Raw genomic sequence first — 25565 nt, 5'->3', positions numbered from 1 at the left:
ACGTCATAATAAACCCTAAAAGTATATTTTACTTGCGGTAAGTCTTTTTATTCGGTGTGCATATGCAGTTCCATTGCAGTCAAAGAGAAGCAATGAAGTTGCTAAAACCCTTGAATCCATCTTTGAACAAGATTCATATAAAAAAATTCAAACAGACCGTGGAAGTTAATTTGTTAATCCACATGTAATGAAGGTTTTACTGAAATATAATACAACACTCTATCATAGTCATAGTCTTATAAAGGCAGCATTGGCCGAACGTTTAATACGAACAATTCGACTTTTAATGTCAAGATATTGCATATAAAAAAATACGGCTGCATTTATTAATGATTTATATAAATTTATGTAGATTTTTAATCAACATCCTCATCGATCCTTGTTCAATGCTAGCCCTCAGGAAGTTCATCATAGTGACAATACACATTTCCTTAAACAATATTCTAATGAAAAGGTGGGGAAGAAAAATATAATGTTGTTGATATTGTTCGAATCAATCGTACAAGAAATATTTTTGAAAAGCTAAATTACTTGTGGTCCACCAAACTATTTAAAATGCCAAAAATACTAGATGCTGAACCTATAACCTATTGACTTCGTGACTTGAAAGATGAAGAGATTCTTAACAGTTTTTATGATTATTAGTTACAAAAAGTTGGTAATAGTGAAATCTATCAAATTGAAAAAGTATTAAAGACTCATACTCGCAAGGGTAAGCGGCAGTTGCTTGTTCGCTGGTTAGGATATAACACTGATTTTGATACGTGGATACCCACTGAAAACGTTCATAATGTCTTAAGGTTTTTATGTGACATTTATGTCCAATGTTTCCAATCCTCTTTATGCCGATTTGAATAAAACGAGCAATTTTTGGATAAAACTTTCTCTTGCCATTAAATTTGAGGGAAGGTATGAAGTTGCTATTGTAGATTGTATTCATAAAAATATATATGATATCCAAAGAAAGAATCATGTATACAATGTAAAACTTAGACCACTTGATTGGCCAATTGTTAGCAATCAATATGTGATTGAAAATATGAATTCATTTGAACACCCCTTTGCCACATTATCATATAAGGAGTTTGGGGCTATGAACGAACTGTGTCGTGTTATCAATAAAAAAATTTCATATCGTAAAAATGGGGCCTTTCAATTCAACTATTCCAAGGAAGAGGGAAAAATCTACATTAGTTCCCCCATTGACAATGAAAACGCCATTCTTAATTAAAATCAAAGAGAAGTGCTTGGTTTTAAACACAATCTAATCAACGGTAAAAGTGCAGGAAGCGCTATTGGCACGAATCGTGTTATTTTCGCAGAGTATCCACCCGCCTTCTCCTCGGACTCTTGTAAATTTCTCTATGCATCCTTTGTCGATAGATCAAGAGTTGGTAATAGCAATGTCCCCCACCAATGTCCCCCTTCTCAAACAAAAAACCTCTAATGACCACATTCACAACTACAATATAAAGCACCTTCAATATATTCCCGTCAATACTTCGTATTTGGAACTCTGTCAGTTAACATTAAGAACTTAATTGGGCGATCCTCTAGCAAAAACAAAGTGTTTGGCTGTAATTACATGTCAATTTTGACACATTCAGTGAAATGGTAAATAGAACTCAGTTTTTACGTCCTGATGTTGATTGCTATGTTGCTAGTCTTGAACCACGGCAGCTGGGACATGGAATGGACTATTATAGGGTTTTTCGTCAATGTCTGGTTACGGTCTCGGCAGTTGGTTTGCTAAGCTGTTTTGCTCCACACTACCCCTGGCTAAAAAATATATTGCACCGGTTGAAGCGGATTTTGCGTCGTCTACATTACATGATTGGGGCTTAGGGAAAGATATTCAAGAAAGTGTTTCACAAAATCTCAGGTCGAGTGCGTGATCCCTCGTCGAGCGATTGAAACAACGGGGAAAAAGTTTAAAAAGGAGGAGAAAGATCCCATCACTCATCAGTCTCAAGTCAGCCCGGAATCGTAAAGCATCAAAGCAAATAAAAAGATCCAAAAAGGATTAATTTTTCTAGAAAAAATGGCATATCTACACCATAAAGATTCTCACCCTTCCGTCACTTCATCTCTAAATCTTTTCAATGCGGAAAATGTAGATATTAGTGTAAAACATGGATACTATGAATAATTTTATCCGCAACAACCGCTCTCTGAAATTGTCCACTTTCAAATTTATTCTAAGGAATACTACTTTATCGATTTGGATTCGAAATTTGTAGATTTAAATGTCATTGTTAAAAAATCAAACAATGAAAAACCCGGTGTCGCCGAGGGGTTATCTTACGAAAATTGTGTATTACTCAATTTATTTTAACAAATAAGTGTCTACATAAATGGAAAATTGGTGAGCACAAGCAATAATCTTTCAAATTATACAAGTTATATACAATTCAAGTTATATACAATTTAAGCAGAACACCATCGTGGGAGGATCCCCTATAGGAGGACAACTGCGAAAGGGCGAAGGATCCAGATGTACGGACAACGGCCTCTGCAAGGTAGGTCCGAGGGGTTCCGGCCCCACGGTCAGGGATTGGCGTCCCTGCCCCTAGCCGAGCCGAAGAAACCGATTGGGCAGTGGCCTAACACGTCACTCCCGTAGAAAAAAAATATACTAAAGAAACGTCAGTGAAAATCCTTGGATCAAATTCCAATATGATGACGACCCATACATGCCCCTCGACCAGATTTCTGAACGCGAATAAACCAGTACGAATAGGATTTTTGGAACGTAAGGACCATGTCGGCCCTTTCAAAAACTGAACAAGTTCTACAAGAGTGCGAAAACTTTCGGCTAGATATCCTCACAGTGGCCGAAGCACGATGGAAAGGCTGTGGAGAAAAGAAGCTCAAAACAGTAAACAGCAACATGACTTATACAGTTATACAGTTCTGTACAGCGGAAAAACGGACAGACATGCAGCTGGAGTCGCAGTTATATTGAACCCAAATGCAGCAAAGTCTCTCTGCTCGTGGAAACCGATTAACGAGAGAATCCTGTATACACGATTTGCATCTAAACATGCAAAGCTGTTGCTAGTCATATGCTATGCACCAACAAATGATGCCGATGAAAGCTCGAAAGACGGTTTTTATGAAACCCTCCAATCCGTCCTAGACTCCATCCCTCTCCATGACGTCACTTGCTTGGCAGGCGACCTAAATGCGAAAGTTGGTCAGGACAGATCATACTGCCCCGAGGTGTTGGGACATCACGGGCTTGGAACTATCAACGAAAATGGTGCAAGGCTAGTCATCTTTGCCATGCCGAATGACCTGTTGATACGAGGTACATTATTCGAGCACAAAGATATACATAAGTATACATGAATATCACTAGACAAGACTGTCAAAGAGCAGATTGACCACTTTCTGATCTGACGACGACGGAGAACCAGTCTGAAAGACGTGAGGAGTTAAAGAAATGCAAACGTTGGGTCGGATCATGAACTTCTTGTAGCGACACTAAAGATCAAACTCCACTCCAACAGATATCGACAAACAACAAAAATACCAAGCAATTTTGACGTGGAGAAGCTCAGAGACAAGAATGTTAGGAGACAATTTAACATCAAACTCTCGAACAGATTCGAGGCACTTGCTGATATACCACAAGACGTTGAAGAAGCTTGGACGACTATATAACAGAACTACACAGTAAAACTGCTGAGAAACCGCTTGGCTTTAAAAATTCAATAAAAGAACAGTAGATATCTCAGAAAACACGGGATTTGATCGAAGACCACAAGAAAATGAAACAGAGCACGCTCAATAATGATCCCTCTGCTGATGTCATGAAAGACATAGCTTATAAAGAAGCGGACAGAGAAGTGAAGAAAAGTGCTAGGTCAGACAAATGAAAGCACCACAATGAGAAAGCAAGAATGGCAGAAGAAGCAGCCCGACGTGGTGACACGAGAGCTGTGTACCGCGTAACTAAAGAAATCGTTGGGAAGACCAACGTACAAGAAGGACCAGTAAAAGGGGAAAACGGAAGACTGCTAACCGATCCAGATGACCAAAAAAATAGATGGGCGGATTACTTCGAAAACCTTCTCAATCGCCCGTCCCCTTCTGTTCCACCAGATATTCCGGGCAGCCCATTTTTGGATCTTCTCATTAATGAAAACGAGCCAACGGCGGACGAGATCCTTTCAGCCTCGAAAAATCTGAAGAATGGAAAATCTCCGGGTAGTGACCGTATATCTGGAGAAATGGTCAAGTCATCGATCCGCAGGTCCCTTTCAGTGTGGCTAGTCTTCTTTTCCCTCCTCTGGCAAAAAGAAAAAGTCCCAAAGGACTGGAGAGCAGGAACCATTATTAAACTGTTCAAAAAAGGAGACGCGACAGTCTGTGGCAATTACAGAGGCATCAACCTCCTCTCGATACCCGGAAAACTCTTCTGCATAATCATCCTGACAAGACTTCAAGCTGCCTTAGACCCGCACTAACGCGAGGAGCAACATAGTTTCTGACCAAAAAGATCTGGTGCCGATCTGATATTCACACTGCGGACCATGCTTGAAGAATCAAATGAATGGACACAACGTCTATATCTATTGTTCATCGATTTTGAAAAAGCATTCGACTCAATAGACCGCCCAATACTATGGAGGATCCTGATCTTCTACGGTATTCCTGAAAAGCTGGTTCGCCTTATCATAGCAATGTATGCAATGTAATGTAAGACACGGAATGCTGCGTGAGAACCTCCGAAGGAAATAAAAGATATTTCAAAGTGATGACAGGTGTCAAACAAGGATGTGTATTGTCTCCATTTCTCTTTATTCTCATAATGGACTACATATTCAGGCAAATTGATGGATACGGGATCAAAATTGCAGGCAGACTAGTCCAAGATCTCGACTTTGCAGACGATGTTGGATTGATGGAGAAAGACAAAAGCAAACTTCAGGACTTTTTATGCCAGTTAGCCAAAAGAGCGGAGCAGTTTGGGTTACATATCAACGCCCCCAAAACCAAAGCGATGTCAACCACTAACTCACCGATGAATATCCAGCTAGGGACTGAAAGCATAGAGCAAGTCACTGACTTCCGATATCTTGGCAGCACCGTCTCGTCTAGTGGCGACTCCGAAAAAGAACTGCGAACACGAATAGTCCTGGCAAGCTCGGCATTTCAACGACTTCGACCAGTCTGGAGATCAGCTATTTACTAACTTCTGATAAAACTGCGCATTTTCAGAAGAAACGTCATTTCTATTTTGACATACGCTTTGTATTTTTAAAAACTCACTGGTGAGCTGTAAAAACGACTCACTGCATATGAAAACAACTGTCTTCGACGTATCCTAAACATTAACTGGAAGGATAGGATAACAAACATAGAAATTCGTCACTACACAAACCAGCCTGATGTCGCTGATGTAGTCAGGCAACGAAGATGGCGCTATCTTGGCCATGTTATCCGTATGCCAAGATCGAGACTACCGAATATGATCCTCCAGTGGCAACCAGACGGCACGCGTCGGGGAGGAAGGCCCAAAAACACGCTTCACAGGACAGGAGAGCCCTTCACGCATCCTTAATCCCAGAGTGGGAGGACATTTACGCCGCAGCTCATTTGCGGGATGATTGGAGGTTGTTAACGGACGCCCTGTGTGCCTCTGGAGGTACAGGGGGAACTAAGGTCTAAGGAAGGTAAGGATATACAATTCATGTTGATGAATCCAATGTCCTAAAAGCAGTTGAGAGGTATGGCTATTGGATATGAATATAAAACAAATACTGATACTACCAATATTCTTAGAGAGAGGACAACTAAAGATTTACATTTAGTCGGGAAACTAAATCATGGGATATTTGATATACCTCAATGGCCGCCTCCTAATGCAAAGATCGATATAAAGCTACAACTCGCATTTCCGATTATATTATGCAAAAAGTACTGGACGCTGCACCCGATGTAACAGTCTCTTTCACGTCGGCAATGCTTCATGTACGAAAACAACAAGCTATAAGTTCTCTGGCTTTGGCAATTGAAAGATTAAGAGTCTCTGGAAATAATTTCAAGGTGCTCGTGCCACATACAATCACGAATCAACGTCATATTGCTACAGGTAAGCGTACCTATATCAATACGTCCTTTATCAATTGTAAACTTCCTTCTTAATTGGCATTGGCTTTTATAAAAAGTGCTAGCGCTGTTGGGTCAACGACAGATTCCCCGCATAAATTTGAATTGTTTGGAATTTCATCGCTTGTATGTAAAGTAAATGGAATTCCACTCTACAATCTATCCTTTGATAAATCCTGCAGGACCCTATTTGAATTGACAATGCAATCCCTAGATCGAGATTCTCAATTATTTGAAACTGGCATTAGTGAAGAAATGTTTGCGAAAACTAATGGCATTATTGTATTGGATTTGTCCGGTACTCAAGATATGAGTATTGTCCCCACGGGAAATGTGCGTTTAGAGTGTTCCTTTTCCAAACCATTGGAGGAAAGTATTACATTAATCTTTCTAAATCAATTTGAAACCTTACTCCTGACGGTAGTGTTTTATTAGACTTGGCACCATGAACTCGAATCAAATAATCGATGTATTTAACATGGACCCCTAAATGTCCAAATATAAATCCTATTGCATACCTTCAAATTTTTTGGAGCATATTCAACATGTTGACAACACCCTTATTATCGTTAGTAGCAATCCATCCAGTGTAAAGACAGGTCATTGGTTATGCATCTTTCAAACAGGAAGTAATATAGAACATTTTGATCCGCTTGGCCTACCGTGTAAATTCTACACACCTCATATTAAAAATTTTCTTGAGCAGAGCGGAAAATCTATTATTCAAAATCGGAAGCGAGTACAAAATCTATCAACGAAAAGCTGTGGTTTTCATGCCCTATTATATTTTATTTTTCGGAGTCGTGGACATACTTACATGGAATCCCTCAAGATTTATGGCGGCAATGCTGAATTGAATGACTTTCTAGTTGAAAATACTCTTTCCTACCTCCAAAATATAAATTTCAGTTCCCTAAAAGTGAAATGCTTTAAGAATGTCTGTAAATTTGTTTATTAATTATATTTGTATATATACAAAACACTGTCCTTTAGATTTCTTCTTCTATGTAAAGGTAATCATCGGAAACGATAAGTGGTAACAGCTCGTTAGGATTCAACTTGTATTCATCTTGACGTGCAAAATCAGGGTCACATTTTCTATAATTTTGCGTAACTTCATTTTTAATAAATCTCCTTGTAAACTCAATAATACTACTCTGATTCATATTATATAATTCACGTGTTTCAATTTGCTTATTTGAAGCAATGTCACATACAAAATACTCATATGAAGAATCATTCTCTGTAACAGGCAAATAAAAGTATGTAGGTTTATAATCATAATAACCAGTATCTCACAGCGTATTAAAAACCAGACTGTTTTACTATTCCAGCAATTGAAGCGTAGACCAAGTTCTTCTTCCCAAAACAATTTAAAGCCGTGACGACACCAGTCTTTTAAAAATAAACTGAACTCGCGTTTAGGGTTTTTCGCAATCATACCAGGGTAAGTGTTATCCCATTGATTACACTTATATAGTAACAATTGGAGCACAGGAAGCCTCTACTATGAGAGTCACAAATCTCTTCCAGACTAGATTTACAGTCTTTAATTCGCAATTTATATCTTTTGTGCAATTTACAAGGATTGCATAATCTACACTCTCCAATAGATTCGTAAGCGAACTTAAATTTCTCAAAGGACCACCAGCTGCCCAATGTATACAAGCATAATAGACATGTGTAAATCATTTTTTGATTTTGACACTTTCGCTTCCAGAAACAAACTGACTCAAACAACAAAAATGTCTCCTAGGAGTGTCAGAAAATGCCAGTCTATGTAGCAGTTAAGAGCAAATCCCTAATATCATTTTATTTTGTCTCAATTAAACTATCTATAAATTGAGTAAAAGCTTGGGGATCACGACGACAAAGTTTCATACAATAGTCCAAAGAAAGGGAATCGGTTTCCATTATATCGTTAAGAATATCTCGAGAAAATATCTTTCTTTGAAGAGATAATTCCAGAAAATTATCATCTAAAACTAGATATTGTTCCAATTTTACAAGATTACGTAAGATTTTCTGGTTCTCAAATCTAACCATTTTAACACTCTCACTAGCAAATACGGACTAGCTGCTTTCTATAAATTGTTCTTTTCAATATATTTCGCCAGCGAATTTAATCCATCTTATAGTCTCTGCATATGCGCTATATCGACCTTAGCCGAAAAGCACATTTTTTCTTCCGACTTGAATTTGCTTAATGTTATAACATATCCACCATACATCTTGTCCCATTCTAGGGTTAATCGTGAACCCCTTTTAATTTCCACCGCCACCTTAGGCACTCTAGGACCCGTTTCATCAACACTTTCAATATTCAATAATATATAAGCATCGATTTGATATTGAGTTTCCCGATTCCAGAAAGAAACTGATTTTCGATCAATACAAAATGACTTCTGCCACCTGGGGGTACATGTTTGGACACAATTTTGCCTATAAACAATGCATGCTCAGAAAAGGGGTGTGTCACATGAAGTAACAATGCATGACCAAAACCTGTCAGACCGCTTTCGTGGGTCAAGGAACCAGAATTTTATGTTATTTTTCCTATGGCTGTTGTTATGTCACAGGGCTGCCGTTGAAATGCAATGCTAATTTCCCTACTATCCTGACCACACTTCAAGTAATTATATTGTGTCATAGTATCTGAGAATCTTGCCAGGCGAGAATTTTGCATAAATGCAGTGACGTCAGAGGTTATGTCTTTAAAATACTATGGGAAAAGGGAGGGCATGCCATAGAAGTAATTAATAGCACACTACTCCTATATAATGTATGAGTAGAATACTGCTGACATTTTTAACCTAAAATAAGAGGTAATAATAAATGTATAAAATTTAAAAGCTAAATTTGTCACTTGATCAAAGCATCAACAATATTCAGTTATATACAAGGTATAGACAAATAGCAAATTTTTATATTATTTCTAGATGCTTGTGCCCCGGTGACCGACGCTATTAGCATTTTCGATATTCCGTTATTCCAAAAAAATATCAATATAGACTAATCTGATTTGGCTTCTTTTCAGGCAAAACAGTACAGTCAGATCATCATCGTGAAAATGAACCCTTAGAGGCAGAAAGAGGCCATCGACACCATTCAAATTATAACCGTGAAGTCCGTGTTACGGTGGGACGTACAGTTATGCTGCCATGCGAAGTGCCACACGCTGGAAATGTAACAGTAAGTTTTCTAAGATTACTACGCCTGCTTCTAGGCTTATTAGACATACTAGGGTTTCTCTCTTAGGCTGACTAGGTGATGTAGGAATGTACCCAACGCACATATTTATATTTTTTCCCTGTTTTTGGTGGAGGGTGGGTCGGAGGGGGGGATCTAGCATGGAGATATCGCTAAGCCAATTGAAAGAATCCTTAGTCGAAAACAATATAATTTTTGTTTTAAATTTCTCAAAAGCCAAACTCAACTTCATAACTCCGTGTGAAAAGTCGACGATTCCGCTCATGTTTTTAATAGCATTCTTTCTTATGAGGCGAAAAACCTTTTTAGTAAACTACCTCGAAAATATTTAGTTTTTCATGGCAAATCTAACACTTCGTGGTAAAGAACTATAAATAAGGAGTGACTCGGCTCAAAAGTAACCGATAGTCTAAAAAACGGAATTTAATACGTCAAAAGAACTGGCTTTTTATGCTGATTCCAAATATATTAAATCCATTAAGTTTAGCGTTACCCATTAAAAGCTAAAAGCTTGAGAAAATATGCCTAATTTTCGAAAAAAGGGAAAACACTCCCAAAAGGTTAAGGAATCTTAATGAAAATTGTACCATCAAATTCACCGTTTCAGAGGGTGACTGGTGTTTACCTCCCCCCCCCGGTGATTACCCCCCGGTAAATACCCCCCCGGAAAACACCCCCCCCGCGAAATATGACCCCCCCCTCCGTGGAAAATACCCCCCTGGAAAATAACCCCCGTCGAAAATAAGACTTTCTAAATTTGATAAATTCATTTGAGTTTTTTTTCTGTAGGGGGAAGGAATTTTGGTACTTGTGTATTATGCGCCACTCACTCAAATTTATAGCCCCCCCCCGAAAGCCCCAAGGCTTTCCGAATTTGAGAATTCTATTTGAGTTTTAATTTTTTAGTTTCCGATGGGGAAAGGAGTTTTGGTACTTGTGTGTTATGGGTAACTCACCCAAGTTTACGCTGTGTAAAATTCGAGAACAAACCGGTTTCTTCGTTAGATTTTTCAGCTTAGTGAGAGACAAGACAAAGACAAGTGCCAGAATATATTGGAAATATATAATTTGTGTTATATATTTGCACATAAGGGGGGGGGGTAAAGTATTTAGACAGTTTGAAGTCAGAAAACAATTCTTTCTAGGTACGGCCACTAAAAAGTTACAGAAAAATAGCGAGGTATCTGGAAATTGTGTTAACTAAAAAAAAAAAAAAAAAAAAAAAAAAAAAAAATCCCTGTACAAAGTAAATGTAATATTTCATTTAAGTATTTTTTTCTAGTGTTAAGTGTAGAACCGTTTCAGAGAACCCTACTGTAGAGGTTTCAAGCTCCCATTTGGTAGAATGCGGATTTTGTATTTTTTTTATATCAGAAGAAATATCACCGATGCGTGTTTATTTTTGTGTTTTTTTTTTAGGGGTGATCGCAACAAACGAATGATCCAAAAAAAATATTGGAAGAGGATTCATTCAAACGAAAATTAAAAGTTATAGTACCCTTTTTAAGTGCCCAAACGATTTGGAGAGCAACCGACCCCGTCCCACGCCTTTTTTCCCCAAATCGTTTAATCTAAATATTGAAATAACTATTCTGTTCAGCATAGTTGAAACGTCCAATAAGTAGGCCTTTGGGGAAAATATGACACCCCACAGCCCCTGAAAAAAGGGGTGTAGGTGATGAAATTTGCCTATTGTTTACGTATAGTGTTTGTTATTAGGAAGTTTAGGCCTACAGACATTTTTTTTTTGGGGCGGGGGGGATATTTTCTGCTGGGAGGGATTTTACAGAGGGAGAATTTTATGTGGCGAGGGAAGTTTCGGGGGGTGAAATTTCCAGGGGAAATTTTACACTGGAGGAATTTGTCAGAAACCCTATAAGAGATTCTATTTATTTGCCTTAATTTCTCTTTGTCGGCTCAATTTTACATGTGGAGATGACCCGTGGCAAATTTTTAGCGGGTTTGGAATGGCCTGGAGGATTTCCCGTTGGTGAGATTTTCTCTTGAGAAGTTCTTCATTAGGGAATTTTCCGCGGGTGCAACTTTCAACTGGGAGGGGAGCTTTCCATAAGAAATTCCATGGAGTGGGGATATTTCCGGCATCATTTGGAAAACAAACCGAAATAAAAGTCTTTTTCAAATGAAACTATGCGAAAAAGAATTTTTCGGGCGGAATCGTCTGTAAGAATTTTTGCAGGGGTAATTTACTCGAGGATGGAATTATCAGCGAGAATGTAACGGGTTAAGGTACTTACCGTAGGACGAGCTTTCCATGGATGAATTTTCCGTAGGGGGCAGGAATTTTCCTTGGAGGAGAATCCGAATCTCTTGGAATTATTTAAAGAAAAATCAGAAATTAAATTAAAAAGAAAATTTTTTCAGATGAAATTAAGAAGCAACATTTAAACTTAAAACGAAGATAAATTCTGTATATGAGGTGGACTGCCCTCTACTCCTTACTTCACTCTTTACGCTAAAGTTTGACTTTTTGTCCCAAGTCCTTAGGAACGACTCCTGAAAGACAAGGGTCGTTTTGTTAGAGTAAGAAGCACTTTAAAAACCTTTGAAAATTTTAGCGTATTTTATTTAATTCTTACTCAAGAAATCAATATATCCATTCTTAAGATTTTCAAATCTTATGTTTTATTTTTTACCATGATTGCTAATTTAGTAATTGTGCTACACTTCACAGTGCCTTTAATCTAATTATATATGACAATAAAAAATAGTTTAATTAAAAATCCAAGGATAAATTAGCGAATTGATAGTATTATAACTAAAACAAATGTTTAAATGAGGCACTCAAAGCTTATGTTAACAATTCTACAACAGTAAGTTATGGGGCTACCCCTTTCCCCAAAACGACTTTCATGCTGTACTACTTGTTGAAGATCATGAACACAAAATTAGTTTCTTTCAGAGGCAACGATAACGTTGCCGTTAATAATGCCCAAAAGGCTTCAATGTTTTATTATTTATTAGTTTATTTTTTTTTCCAAGGAGTACTTCATATGGAAGGGTGGTCGTATAAACTTCGGAGGGGGCTTAATCGATCAAAAATCGAAAGTTCTAGTGGCCTTTTTAATTGGCAAAAGTCAGCTGGTCCCACCCACGCCCTCTTTTCACCAAATGCATCCGATCAGAACTTATAGATAGCCATTTGGTTCAAAAGAGTCCAAATATTGGATAATAAAACTCCTGAGTTGGCACAATCCCCCCCCCCCCAGAGCCCGGAAACAAGTTTTTTAAGTTATACCCCAGGGCATTAAAAGGTTTATATGGAAGGAGTGGTCATCTAGACTTTAGAGGAGGCTCATTCGATGGGAAATTGAAAGATCTAGTTCCCATTTTAAAAGTAAGAAGTGATTAGAAGGCAACCAGCCCCCCCCCCTATGCCCCCATTTTCCCAAATGCGTCACACAATTCCCGAAGATCCGCAAGTAAGGATTGTAAATTATGCCCCGGGACATATATGGTTTTACGAAGGGGTTGCCGTATAAACTTTGGATAAGATTCATTTGGTTGGAAATTGAAACTTCTAGCTCCCTTTTTAAGAGTCAAAAGTGATTGGGAAATTTATCTGATAGAAATTTTGAGATAACCATTTTATTCATCATAGACGAAAGATCATATAACAATGCCTCCAGGGTTGACAACAACCCCCAGAGCCGAGGGGCAAAGATGTAAGCTATGCTTCAAGGACATATATGGTTTTTATGAAAGGATGGTCAAATACACTTTGGAGGAAACTCATTTGATTCGAAATTTAAAGTTCTAGCTCCCTTTTTAAGAGTCAAAAGCGTTCAGAAAACAACTTTCTCAACACGCTTTCTTTTCCTCAAATGCATCCGATCAAAATTTTGTAATAGCCATTTTGTTCAAAATAGTCCAAGTATCATAGAACAATGCCCCCAGAGTTGACAGAGCCCCCCCCCCCTGCCTCCGAGCCTGGGGGCAAAAGTTGTAAGTTATTCCCAGAGAAAATATAAGGTTTTTATGGATTGGTTGGTCGTATAAACTTTGGAGGAGGCTCGTTTGATTGGAAATTGAAAGTTCTAGTTACCCTTTTAAGATTTAAAAGTGACAACAGGGCAAGTATCCCCCCCCACGGCTGCTTTTCCCTAACTGTATATTATTAAAATTTTGAAATAGCCATATCGTTCAAGATAGTCCAAAGATGATATAACAAAGCCTTTGGGGTCGATACATCCCCTAGAGCCCGTGTGCAAGGATTTTAAATTATGCCTCGGGGGAATGTAAAGTTTTTATGGAGGTGGTGGCTGCATAAGCTTAGGAGGAAGCTCATTTGATTGGAAATTGAAAGTTCTAGTTCCCTTTTTAGAGCCAAAAGGAATCGATGGTCAACTTGTACCCCTGCGCCCTTTTCCCCCCAATGCATCTGATCGAAATTTTGAGATAGCCGTTTTGCCCAGTGTAAACTTTGGAGGAGGCTCATTTGATTGGAAATTGAAAGTTCTAGGAGTCAACAGTGATAGGAGGGCAACTAGAACCCCACGCCTTTTCCCCAAAATGCATCTGATTGAGTTTTTGAGATAACCTTTTATCAAAATAGTCCAAAGATTATATTAAAATACCTCCTGGGCTGACACAAACCCCCAGAGACCGGGACGAAGGTTGTAAATTATTCCCCAGGGGTATATAAGGTTTTCATGAAAGGGGTAGTCGAAAAAGCTTTGGAAGAGGCTCATTTGATTGGAAGTTAAATATTCTAGTTCCTTTTTAAGAGTCGAAAGTGATCGGAGGGCAACTAGCTCCCACGTACCCTATTTTCTACAAATGCATCGGTTCTAAATTTTGCGATGACCATAAAAAGTCTTGGAAACAACTAATAAAATTAAACTGAATATTTGACATATGATGATAGTAATTGCTAAAAGATCATCAATTCAAGATTTTATTTCACTGTAATATTTAATTTTTATTTTCAATGTCGTATTAACTACAAAAGAAAACATTTGTAATATATTTCGTTTACAGTAAAACGCTAATGACGAAGAAACTTCAGACTTTTACAATTAGGGAAAGGGGCAGTAGCCAAACTGTTGTTTATTGTGATTTTTGATCGTTTTAAGCTTGACTGCATATTCAATTAAGTTTTACTCGTTTTAAGAGGCAGTCGCCTCTTAAAACGTTTATATTAGTGCTTATTGTATTATTTTTGCAATGATTGTTTACGTAATTTCTGTTCGTTTTGTGTTTCATTTATTCTTTAATAGTAATTTCTGGTCGTTTTGAGTCTGCCTCCTATAAATGAATCTGGTCGTTTTGAGTCTGCCTCATATCAAGATCTAGACATACATAATACCCTATTATACCGACGGGTGCTGATAATCAGGCTGTTCGTTTAGGTCAAAATGTTGGTTTTGCCAGAAGAGATTTCCAAAGAACGTGGCGTTATGAGGGTCATGATCATCTAATAAATCATCTAATAAAGGTATAATTTTAGAGATTGGGCTCATAACTCATGCAATTTAAAAAGACAAGTGCAACTTTTTCTTCCTGTTTCTATGCATAATTCAAATTAGGACTTAAACTTTATGCTCCCGTTGTTAGGCTTGCTAACGGAAAAGGGTTGACGGTAATTCATGGGTAAAAGGAAGTTTTTCCAATAATATAATACCAGTCATCAGGAAAACTTCTGACTATGGATCTCATGTGGATTTGTATTGACAATTGGAAAGAGTTTTTGAAAAAAAATTAGTGTTTTAGATTCATAGATTTTTCTGCCTAAATTTCTGAGGCAGAGTCCTTTTCTATAAGCCGAAAGTGATTGAAGACCAACCGGCCCCTGTCCTAAAAATGTTTTTGGTATTTGATCCTTATATTCCCCTTAGGGCATCTGATCGACATTTTGAGATACCCATTTAGTACTTCTCCTTTGGGTGCTCAGTTTTACGCTTGGGGGAATTTTCCATGGGGCAATTATCGGGGAGAAATTTTCCACTTGGAGAGTTTCCCAGGTGGGATTACCCAGGTAGATTTTCCTGCGGGGGGAAATTTCGGGCGGGGGGAGAGGGAATTTTCCGCGGGAAGAATTTCCTGCGGGAAAAAATATTCCTTAGAGTATTTTTCAGGGGGCATTTTTAGAGGGGGAAATTTTCCGGAGGGGTATTTTCCGGTGGGTGAACGACGGTTCCCGTTTTTCATGGAGACCACATTCTTGGAAATAAACCCCATTCTTAAAATAAATTTCAACCAAATGAGCCATCTCCAAAGTTTATACAACCATCCCTTTCATAAGAACCTTAATTTCCCCAGGATCATAACTTGCAACCCTCGCCCTCAGGCTCTGCTGGTTTCTATCAACTTCGTAAGCCCTGTTATATGATCTTTGGACTATTTTGAATAAAAGGACTGTCTCGAAATATCTATTGGACGCATCTCTGGAGAAAACGACGTGTTGGTGTGGGGGGAGGGGTAGCTGCACTCTGATCACTTTGAATCTTAAAAAGGGCACTAGAACTTCTTATTATCAACCCAATGAGTCCCCTCCAAATAATATACAACCACCCTTTCTATAAGAACCTTATATGCTCTCAGGGCACAACTTACACCCCTTGCCCTGAGAGCTGTAGGGGGGGGGGGTGTCATCCTCACAGACATAATTTCCGAAACCTTCAACTACGATGAACAAAATTGTTATCTCCAAATTTTGATTGGAGGTATTAAGAGAAATGATGATCGTGGAGGGGGGAAAGAGGCCGGTCGCTCTCAGATCCCTTCGACTCTTAAAAAGGGCACTATAACTTCCAATTTCAAGTCAAATGAACCCCATCTAAATTTATACGACCGCCCATTCCATAAAAACCTTATATGATCTTATGACATAACTTACAACCCTATCCACACGGTGCTGAGGGGTTGCGTCAACCCCAAAGGCCTTATTACATGTTCTTTGAACTACTTTGAACAAAATCGCCATCTCATAAATCCAATCAGATACGTTTGGTGAAAAGAAGAGTTGTCGGGGAGGGGGAGGGGCTAAATGCGATTCATCAATTTTGACGCTAAAAAGGATCTAGAACTTCCAATTTTCAACCAAATGAGCCTCTTCTAAAGTTAAACAGCCATCCCTTCCATTAAAAGCTTAAACTCCCCTTGGCAAAACCTACAACTCTGGCACCCCAGGCTCTGACGGCTTGTATCAACCCCAAAAGCCTTCTTATATTATCTTTGGACTATTTTGAATAAAATGACACTGTCTCAAATTTTTTTATTCGATGTTATTTCAGGTAGAATACCACGTGTTGGGGGGGGGGGGGTAGCTGCCCTCTGATCATTTTGACTGTTAAAAACGGCACTAGAAATTCTGATTTGATTCCTCTCTGAAGTATATACGACCACCCTTTCTATAAGAACCTTATATGCCCCTGGGGCATAACACAACCCTTGCCCTGAGAGCTGTGGGGGCGTGGTGTCTTCCTCAAAGTCATAATTTCCGGACCCTTCAACATTGTAAAAAATTTTATCTCCAAATTTTGATTGGCTGTCTTTGGGGAAATGATGAGCGTGAGGAGGGGGGGGGGCTGGTTGGTCTCAAATCACTTTTAACTCTAAAAAAGGGCACTATAACTTCAAATTTCAAACCAAATGAGCCCCATCTGAAGTTTTTACAACCACCCATTCCATAGAATCCTTATATACCCCCAGGGCATGACTTACAGCCCTATCCCCCAGGGCACCGGCGGGTGGGGGGGGGGGGGTTCGACCCTAGAGGCAAAGTTATATGTTCTTTAGACTATGTTTAGCAAGATAGCTATCTCACAATTTTAATCAGAATCGTTTGGTGAAGAAGAGTAGTCGGGGGGGGGGGGCCTAGCTGCCCTCCATCACTTTTGACTATTAAAAGGGAACTAGAACGTCCAATTTTCAACCAAATGATCCAGCTCTAAAAGTATATACAACCTTCCCTTCTATAAAAACCTTAAATGCCCCGGAGCATAACTTACAACCCCTGCCCCCAGGATCTAGGGGTTTGTTTCAACCCCAGAAGTCTAGCTACATAATACTTGTACTATTTTGAATAAAATGGTTCTCTCAAAATTTCTATTAGATGCATTTCGGGACAATACGACGTGTAGTTGTGTGTGTGTGGGGGGGGGGGGGGTGAGGTAGCTGACCTCCAATCACTTTTACTCTTAAAAAGGGCAATAGAGCTTCTGATTACCTATCCAATGAGTCCCCTCCCAATTTTATATGACCACGCTTTCTATAAAAAAAACATGAGAAGTTGGCAAGTTCAGCACTTTAAATTGGGTTTTGAGGATTTAGGTGCTCCATTCCCTTATTGAAAAAATATCACTAACCACCCTCCTATCAGCTGGTGAGCAACTATGCAGTATTATATAAGTAATAATAACAATAACATTGTGAATACGTTTACACAACAGCCCCTCCTTTTGCACTTACTGCAGTTCGTGGTCACGAGCTGTAAATAAGGAGCGACTCGGGCCAATAGTAGTCGAAACCCTAAAGAAGGGAAATTTAATAGCACTTGATACATCAAAAAATAGCTTCTTTTTATACTTACTCCAAATATATTCGAATGGAAATTAAAAGTTGTAGTGTCCTTTTTGAGATACCAAAAAGATTGCGTCATGGAAAACGGGTGTATTATGCCATTTTGTAGCACCAAACAAGGATTTTGCCCCCCCCCCCCCAAAAAAAAAAGACCCAGCTGCTATTGATGGAAAATTCTGAGATATCCAATCGACTTATAAGTATCAAAATACTACGTGTTGAACTTCCCACTAGCAGACAAAGCAATGCTGCGCGGTGGCGCGATCGTTCCTGGAAAGTCATTTAGTCCATACAAGATAAATGGTTAATATCAATATTTTTAATCCTTGATTTAACTAAGTTTATTCACTTTATTTTTTTTTGCAAAATTGTGTTTAGTTAGATAGGCGGTGGATCATTGTGAAGGAGGGGTGGGAGCAGATGCCTAAACGTGCAGATTTTTTATGTCCAAACTGTCTACTTCAGATAAATATAGAATAATTCGTCAGATAATAGGGAAGAATTCCCTTCGTGTAGAATTAACCAGAATGATGGTGCCGTGGGGTGATACCGCCATTTTTACTGTAGAAAAATATTTGTAAAACTTATTTTAAGGTTTCTGTTAACTAAACTGATTTGCTTCATCATTTATAAAATCATATACACGGATGTTAACTTATTATTTAGGTTTCTTGGTTTAGAAGAAAAGATGTTCGTTTGTTAAGCGTCGGAAGCATGACATACACAAGTGACAAACGAGTGCGACCATTATATGACAAACAGTCGGAGCATTGGTTTTTACAAATTACTCGAGTAGATGAGGCAGATTCAGGTTACTATGAATGTCACGTTGGGACTCTACCTCCAAGAACAGCTCTAGTTAAACTCGATGTCAAAGGTACTTTTCCATATAATGTTTGAATCCACTCTTTTTGGAAAATGTATTAATCTCAAAAAGATTACTATAGTAATACGAAGAAGTCCTCGAAAGTTCCTAAATGTTAGGACCCACCGAAAGTGTTTTTTCTGTCATTTTTACTTTACAGCTTTTGTCGTTAGAATATTGCTACTTATTTGGATTTTTGTAATTAGAATTACCATCACAATTACTGCCACTGATTAGGACGAGCTGTTTTCACTATGAATTTCGTCATATCATCTTATTAAGAATAAATAATTTATTACGAAATCTAAACAGTTTGCTTTTCTTACTTTAGAGACATCCATATGAGATGTCTCTCCAAGTCTAACAACGGCAACATTTGGGGAGTGGGAATCGCTCCCCATATTTTGTGAAATGCTTTTTTTGTATGTTCGTTAATATTGAATAAAATGTACCCCTCCCCCTTGATAAAAAATGCTTCGTGTATAGCCTTATTAAAAAATGGACACAAATCTTCGTCCCTCCTCTTACAATTTATGAATTGGCACCACTGTTAAAGAGCAAGGCCGGTACTAAATATGTTCCGTCCTTATGATGCCTTTGTTTTGATCTTTTAATTTACTTCATTTTTTGGTGTACGACAGCAACACTTTTTATGTTTTGTCTTTTCCTCCTTTACCACTGATTTCATTTTATTCTGACTAAGTGACATAGGACATCTGAACGGACTATTGAATATGATTCCGAAATTTGGAAGGTTTCGTACAGTTCTTACTTGAGGCAAAAAAGATGGCTTTCACTTGTCCTTCAGCCAGAGCCTACAGCGTGGGAGCTGAAAAGGAATGTTATACTCGTATACTCTATGTCAGAGAAGTCTTAGTGAATTTGTTCCGCCCAGCTTTCAATTCTTCGATCTGCGTTTCTGCTTTCGACTGGAAAGCTTCTTTCAAGCTGGCAACCAAGTCAGGCAACATTTAGTAGCTTTGGTGAGATCGAAATCCAAAAGTGATAGATCAAAGCATGCACAACGGTTCATATGGGTCAAAAGTCCTACCATTTACTTTGATCAGCCAATTCTATTTGTGATTTTTGCTGAGTTTACTCTTTTATTGGTACTTGTATGCTATAGCCCCTACCTAATATTCTTCTAATATGTTTCTCTGACGCTCAATACTAACGTGTTATACCTAAGTATGCTAAAAATATAATACTTTAGAAACAAATTTGGGCTTTATTTTTGCACATTCGGGGGGGGGGGGTATAGTATAGCCGGTCTGCATACCCAACCTGTTAGGTACAATTATTCTGTGCATTATCAAGTAAGAATTGTTTTCTAACCACAAACTGTCCAAACACTTTACCCCCCCCCTAATCTGCAAATAAATAGCCCAAATTATATTTTCCATGTATTTTGTCACTCCTCTTTGTCTTGTCTCGCGCTAAGTTGAAAAAAACTAACGAAAAAAAAAAACGGTTCTATACTGCGTCAATGAATGAACAACTTGAGCGGTAGGGGCTATATCATAGAAGTACCCTTTTATTTTCTGTGCTTAGGACTGAGACAGAGTATTGTGTCTTATGTACCTCCTAAGCTTGTATAGTTCTTTCGCTCCTAAATAAACTGGAGCTAATCCTTCACTTGTTTCTTTAGTATGCTAGTGATATTAGAAACTTGAAGCCCGGCAATAAAATTAACTTTTAAAATAGGAAAAATATAATTTCTTTCAACAGTGGTGAAGAATTACATAGTTTCAGGTAAGAAACGGTAAATAAGAAGTGACTCATACTAATATTAGCCGAAATTCTAAAAAAGGGAGTTTCGGTAACAAAATATACATAAATAGAATTGACCTTTAATGGGTATTCTAAATGCTTGAAGTTCATTAAATTAAAGTTTAACTTCCAAAAGTTACAAACCAAATTACAACACAATTTGCATGATTTTCAAAAAATAAGTGAAATATCTTTAAAAAGGGGTGTGATTTTGAGGAAATGGGCATGGAAATGAAACAATGGTCATGGAAAATCGGAAAAACCCTCATATTAATGTATGGTAAAAGTTCTAGTGTTTTTTAAAGTAGCAAAAAAGATTGTACCATAGCAAAGTGGCGTTTTCTGCCATTTCGCGGCACAAAACAACGATTTGACACAAAGGAAGCAGAAATAAGCTTTTGATTGAAAATTCTGAGGCAGCCAATCGACTTAAAATTGTCAAAAAATAAATGTATTTGCTCCTAAATTTGCACGTAGTCCATACAAAATCAATGGTTTATGCAGACGTTCATTCTAAAGCTTCCTTAAACTAAATTGATTAATTTTAAGGTTAATAAATGATGAATAATTGCGCGTCAGCTATAACGAAGAATCGGTGATGGGTGTTTGTACGGGTGAGGAATGGGGGAATGAGACTCAAGTGTCAAAAACTGTAGTTTTATGATCAGAGTTTCTAAATCTCCGTGAACGTTCACATACATTTAGAAGAAGTTAATTTATTTTAGGGGGTGGGTGTCAAAATTATTCCCTATCGCCGTTCATTTGCGCGAGTTTTTTGGATCAAGCTATGAATATCGGTGCTGCAGTGTGATAGAAAGGGACAGGTGCTACCAGGTCTTTTGTTTTAATTGAAATTTGAATGGAAAAGTATACATTAGATCACAACGATATATCAGTATTTAGAAGCCATTTTCTTCCATATTCGGAAAATGTGCTCCAGGCTTTCAGAGAAATTATGTTTCTTTTTTTCATTTCTTTTTTATTTCCGGAGACGTGCATGGTTTTAAAAACAGGTAAACTCGCTAACATTTTAACACCAACATTTCACCAGTATTTAACAACACCAGTATTTTCTTCTTCATTTTTAATGGAGGTGAATATAATTGGAAGTCCATGTTTTTTCGAACTGTAATGTCACCTATAACTGTGCCGTCTGAAGAGAAATCTACATTTTTTTTGCTAGAGTTCCCTAAACAACTAGAAGGGACTTTTTATAATGAATACTTGTCAATAAAACTAGAAGATAAATTCCATATCTGTGCATAAGTTTTGTCCTTCAGTAAGTGCCTTCCAATAACAAGTTATCTTAGCAACAATCCCAAAACAGCTACGCACGCTCCTGCTCCTCTCGCTATTTTCTCGCATGAATTTTAAGTTTCTTTCGACTCTAATTCTATCTTTCACTAAAGAAACTAAAGAAAACTAGCCCTAGCAAGAAGGTGCCAAAGGCCTACACAACTAAGTACGCTCCTTCTTCACTCTACTCACTCCCGTTAATTTTAGATTTTCTTCTGAGTTTTTTTTTTTTTTTTTTTTTTTTTATACCTAACTTTAACTTCCAAATACTAATGGGAACTCACCATGACCAACACAGCTGCCCGACCTCCATCTTCGCCCACTACTAACTCCCATGAATTTTATATTTTCTACCAAGACTAATTTTATCTTTCAAATAATGACAACTAATCCTAGAAAAAAGGTTTATAGGGTCTTTAGATCTTCGTAAGCTCCTGCTCAACTAACTAGTTGCCAAAATGACTGTTATATTTTCTCTGGGATCTATTTTTGTCTTTTAAATGCTGATGCCAATTCATCAAAGCACCAGCCTATTTAAGACCGACACAACTGCGCACTGTTCTTCTTGTTCTCTACTCCCTTTCAAGAAATTTGAATTATATTTAAATAATTTCTTTTATCTCTCTCTTGGGTTTAAAGCCAACCGCCCAGATTAAAAGTCTATTGTATTTATGTGCAGCCTTCTGTACTCGTCAATTCGATAAAGCACAAAATGGTTTACCACTTCATAGTTCAATGAATACAAAGCAACTGAAAATAGTCATCTTTCTCTTGAACAATGTTGCCAACACTTCAAAACAAAGTGTACCACCAATTGCACGACAAATGCACCAAAGACAAAAAATTGTACCATATCCCATTTCGTTTGTAACACGCGGATCGTCGATGACGTACAGTACTACCTATGAAAATTTTGTACAAGACATTTTCATTCACTTTCTTTCTCTATTCCTTCATTTTTCAATCTCTTCTAATACAGTAAATTACTCCTAACAGTACTTGAAGAAATTGTTCGGAGTAATATATATTGCTGCAGTAACATTTTACTACAGGTCCAAAAAAGTCGTTGTTTTTCGGCTATTTATGACCGTTTATAGCACTGCCCTGAAATTGGTCCCAAATGACGATTTTAATAAAAATCAAGGGCTAAAATTGAATTTTAGCCTTTTATTCTTACAGAATATTGCACAAAAGCAGCTGCTGGGACCTGTTTTTCCATTTAATAATTTGCATATATATCCTTTAGTTTGCATATATATCCCTTTTCCCTTTAATGAAGATTTCGATGGGGAAGAGGATCACTCCTGTAGCCCTCCCTTGATACTATGAAACTATACAGGAAACTATACAGGAAACTATAACTATACAGGAAACAAATTCTTATTAAATTGAGACTGATTAAAGAAACGACTTTGGGTCCAACACGTACTGGTCTGGTCTAACACGTACTGAAGATTTTAAAGTTGAACCAATATGTTTCTCCAAAATGCCTTTAAGAGATCTTTCAGTCACCTTGTAATGTCGATTAAAATATATATCCCTTAAAATGGTACAACAAAGACCATGTCTTTCACTATTTTTTAAATCATCTTTAACAACTAGATAACGACATCTTTTATTTTTAAAACTTGAACTGACTATATAAACTTTGACTTATATGAGGTTTCAACTACTCTATACTACAAAAACTATACACAAAAAAAATGACCAAAAATAAACATTAAGCATCACCATCTGAATCAGAAGCCATGGCAATCGCAGTTGCAGATTTTCTGTACGTTTTTCCAGTATTTCCCCAGTTGGGGTGTATCACCATGCTTATGGAGGGTTTCCATTCCTTGGTAACGACTCTTTTAGCACCCAGAACAGCATTAAGAGTAGTAAAACCGATTTTATTTCTCAATTTTGTTTTGTTTAAATTAACAGTTGAAAAGGCCCTCTCGGCACAAGCAGAAGAATGTGGTTGAGATAAGCATTTCCATCATGAATTCACCCAAGAATGGGATACTTTTGACTTGAGGACCATCACATCGTTTTAGTACTTTAAACCAGAAATAAACTGTGTCAGACTTTGCACGTTTCTTGAGATACGCGCAAAATGGTAGCCTTTTCCATTCTATGGCAATGTTTTCCACATCAGTCTCCTTTGCCAAATTTGGAAACTGGACAAGTAATGGGACAATGCTTGATTATTCAGTGGTCAGAAGACACAGCTATCTTTGGGTCCAGTCTTTCTAAGTTTTTAGCCGACGAGTATTTTAAACTGAAAAACCTTTTCCTTATTTCGTCACTCAGCTGTATTGTGTATTTCGAACACACTGATTTGAAGCCAGTTGCAGCTGTAAACTAAGTTTTGTTGTTGATAAATATAACCTCTACACGACTGCCACAGTCTATTTCTTTCATGTCTTTAAAGTGCATTGGGTCCCTGAGATGTATCAAAGGTGCTTCTGTCGACTCCACGCAGCTTGGCTTCATAAAAAAGTTGATAATCGCTGCATACATCTCACTAAATTGACTGCACAAAATGTGAATTTGGGTACACTACAACTGAAGCAACCGATTAAGTTCAGTAGTAGAATAAATGCGAGAGAAGCAAAATAAGCTTTGAATGTAAGGGACAGCAAGTTTTCGAGTATAGCTGTGGCTTTGGCTTGCTTGTTTCCTTCTTTAAAGCTTTCACTCCGGAGAAAAGTATCAAACAATCCCATTGTACGAGATAACACATAATACTTGGAAGTCGTGAAAGCCACCTAGTTGTGACATGGCGCAGGATTCTGTGCCCTTCAGGCTCCATGAACTTCTGCATTTCGACAAATTCATCAGTTCTTTTTGCGCTTCTGCAAAGGTAATTGTAGAGATCTTGACAGAATTCTTCGACGTTTGTAGGTAACTTATGACTTGCTGCACTGGCACACAAATGGGTGGAGTGGCATGTACACCCAAAAACATATAGGCTTGATAAATCATGCGAAAGCTTTGATTGCAAATCACCTTGCCCTCCCAACATTACAGATGCGTTATCTAATGCAAAACTAATCGGATTCTGCTTTGGCACTCCATCTCTTCAAGAAGAAGTTTTGTTAACACTCTATATAGACCTTTAGCTGTGCTGTGCTGTACTTCAACCAATTGCAAGAATGAGTCCTTCATAACTTTCTTCCGTGCACCATTCTTAGCTTCCTTCACTTCATTGACATGACGAATAGTAACAGCTGGGCTTTTCAAAATTAATCACATTTCATTGTTAGCTTTTCATTTTCAATCGGTAAGACATGATACACTGAGAAATGTTTTTGTCGGCCTCTGGAAGCTGGAAGTGTCTGTTTACGGAAAAAGGAAAATAGGTGTTGCTTGTCTATCTCTTATCTCGAATATAGCGAACAAGATCAGAGTGAAATAAAATCATACATAGATGAAAGAATACAAACATCACTATAAAAATACTGAATTGTACCACATTGTATCATAATTTTGTAAAATGTTCCATATTATGCGAAATTGTACTAAATTGTACCAGTTCAGGAGGAATGTGGCAAAATGGTACAGTTGTATCACGTTTGGCATCGCTGCTCTTGAAGATCATCTTGCTGCATCAAGCTCGCGCCCTATTTTATGACTATTCCGATAGTGCCTCACACTTTCTTGAAATTTTCGAGTGAGAGCAAGAGCTCTAAAATATCTTCCAGCCCGAACTGGGTCACTATAAACTTTCTCTTGGTGCCGAATCATCGTCACCTTATCCTGAAAGCACTAGTTTTAAAGG

The 25565-nt window shown here is 37.9% G+C and overlaps 1 protein-coding gene across 1 annotated transcript in view; it reads left to right on the top strand.

Annotated features, from left to right (window-relative positions):
- Nucleotides 1-25565, top strand: part of LOC148952176 (lachesin-like) — a 160469-nt gene that overhangs the window by 31721 nt on the left and 103183 nt on the right. The window contains exons 2-3 of the mRNA XM_089088866.1: nucleotides 9155-9309; nucleotides 18535-18745. Coding sequence (XP_088944992.1) covers nucleotides 9155-9309; nucleotides 18535-18745 — 366 coding nt within the window. The remainder of the gene's footprint in view (nucleotides 1-9154; nucleotides 9310-18534; nucleotides 18746-25565) is intronic.

Source organism: Artemia sp. Qi Xiang Cuo, chromosome 5 (genome assembly GCF_049724085.1).
Source record: "Artemia sp. Qi Xiang Cuo chromosome 5, ASM4972408v1, whole genome shotgun sequence".
NCBI lineage: Eukaryota > Metazoa > Arthropoda > Branchiopoda > Anostraca > Artemiidae > Artemia > Artemia sp. Qi Xiang Cuo.
The sequence above is the reverse complement of the archived record's forward strand: the minus strand, read 5'-3'. Positions and strand labels throughout refer to the sequence as shown.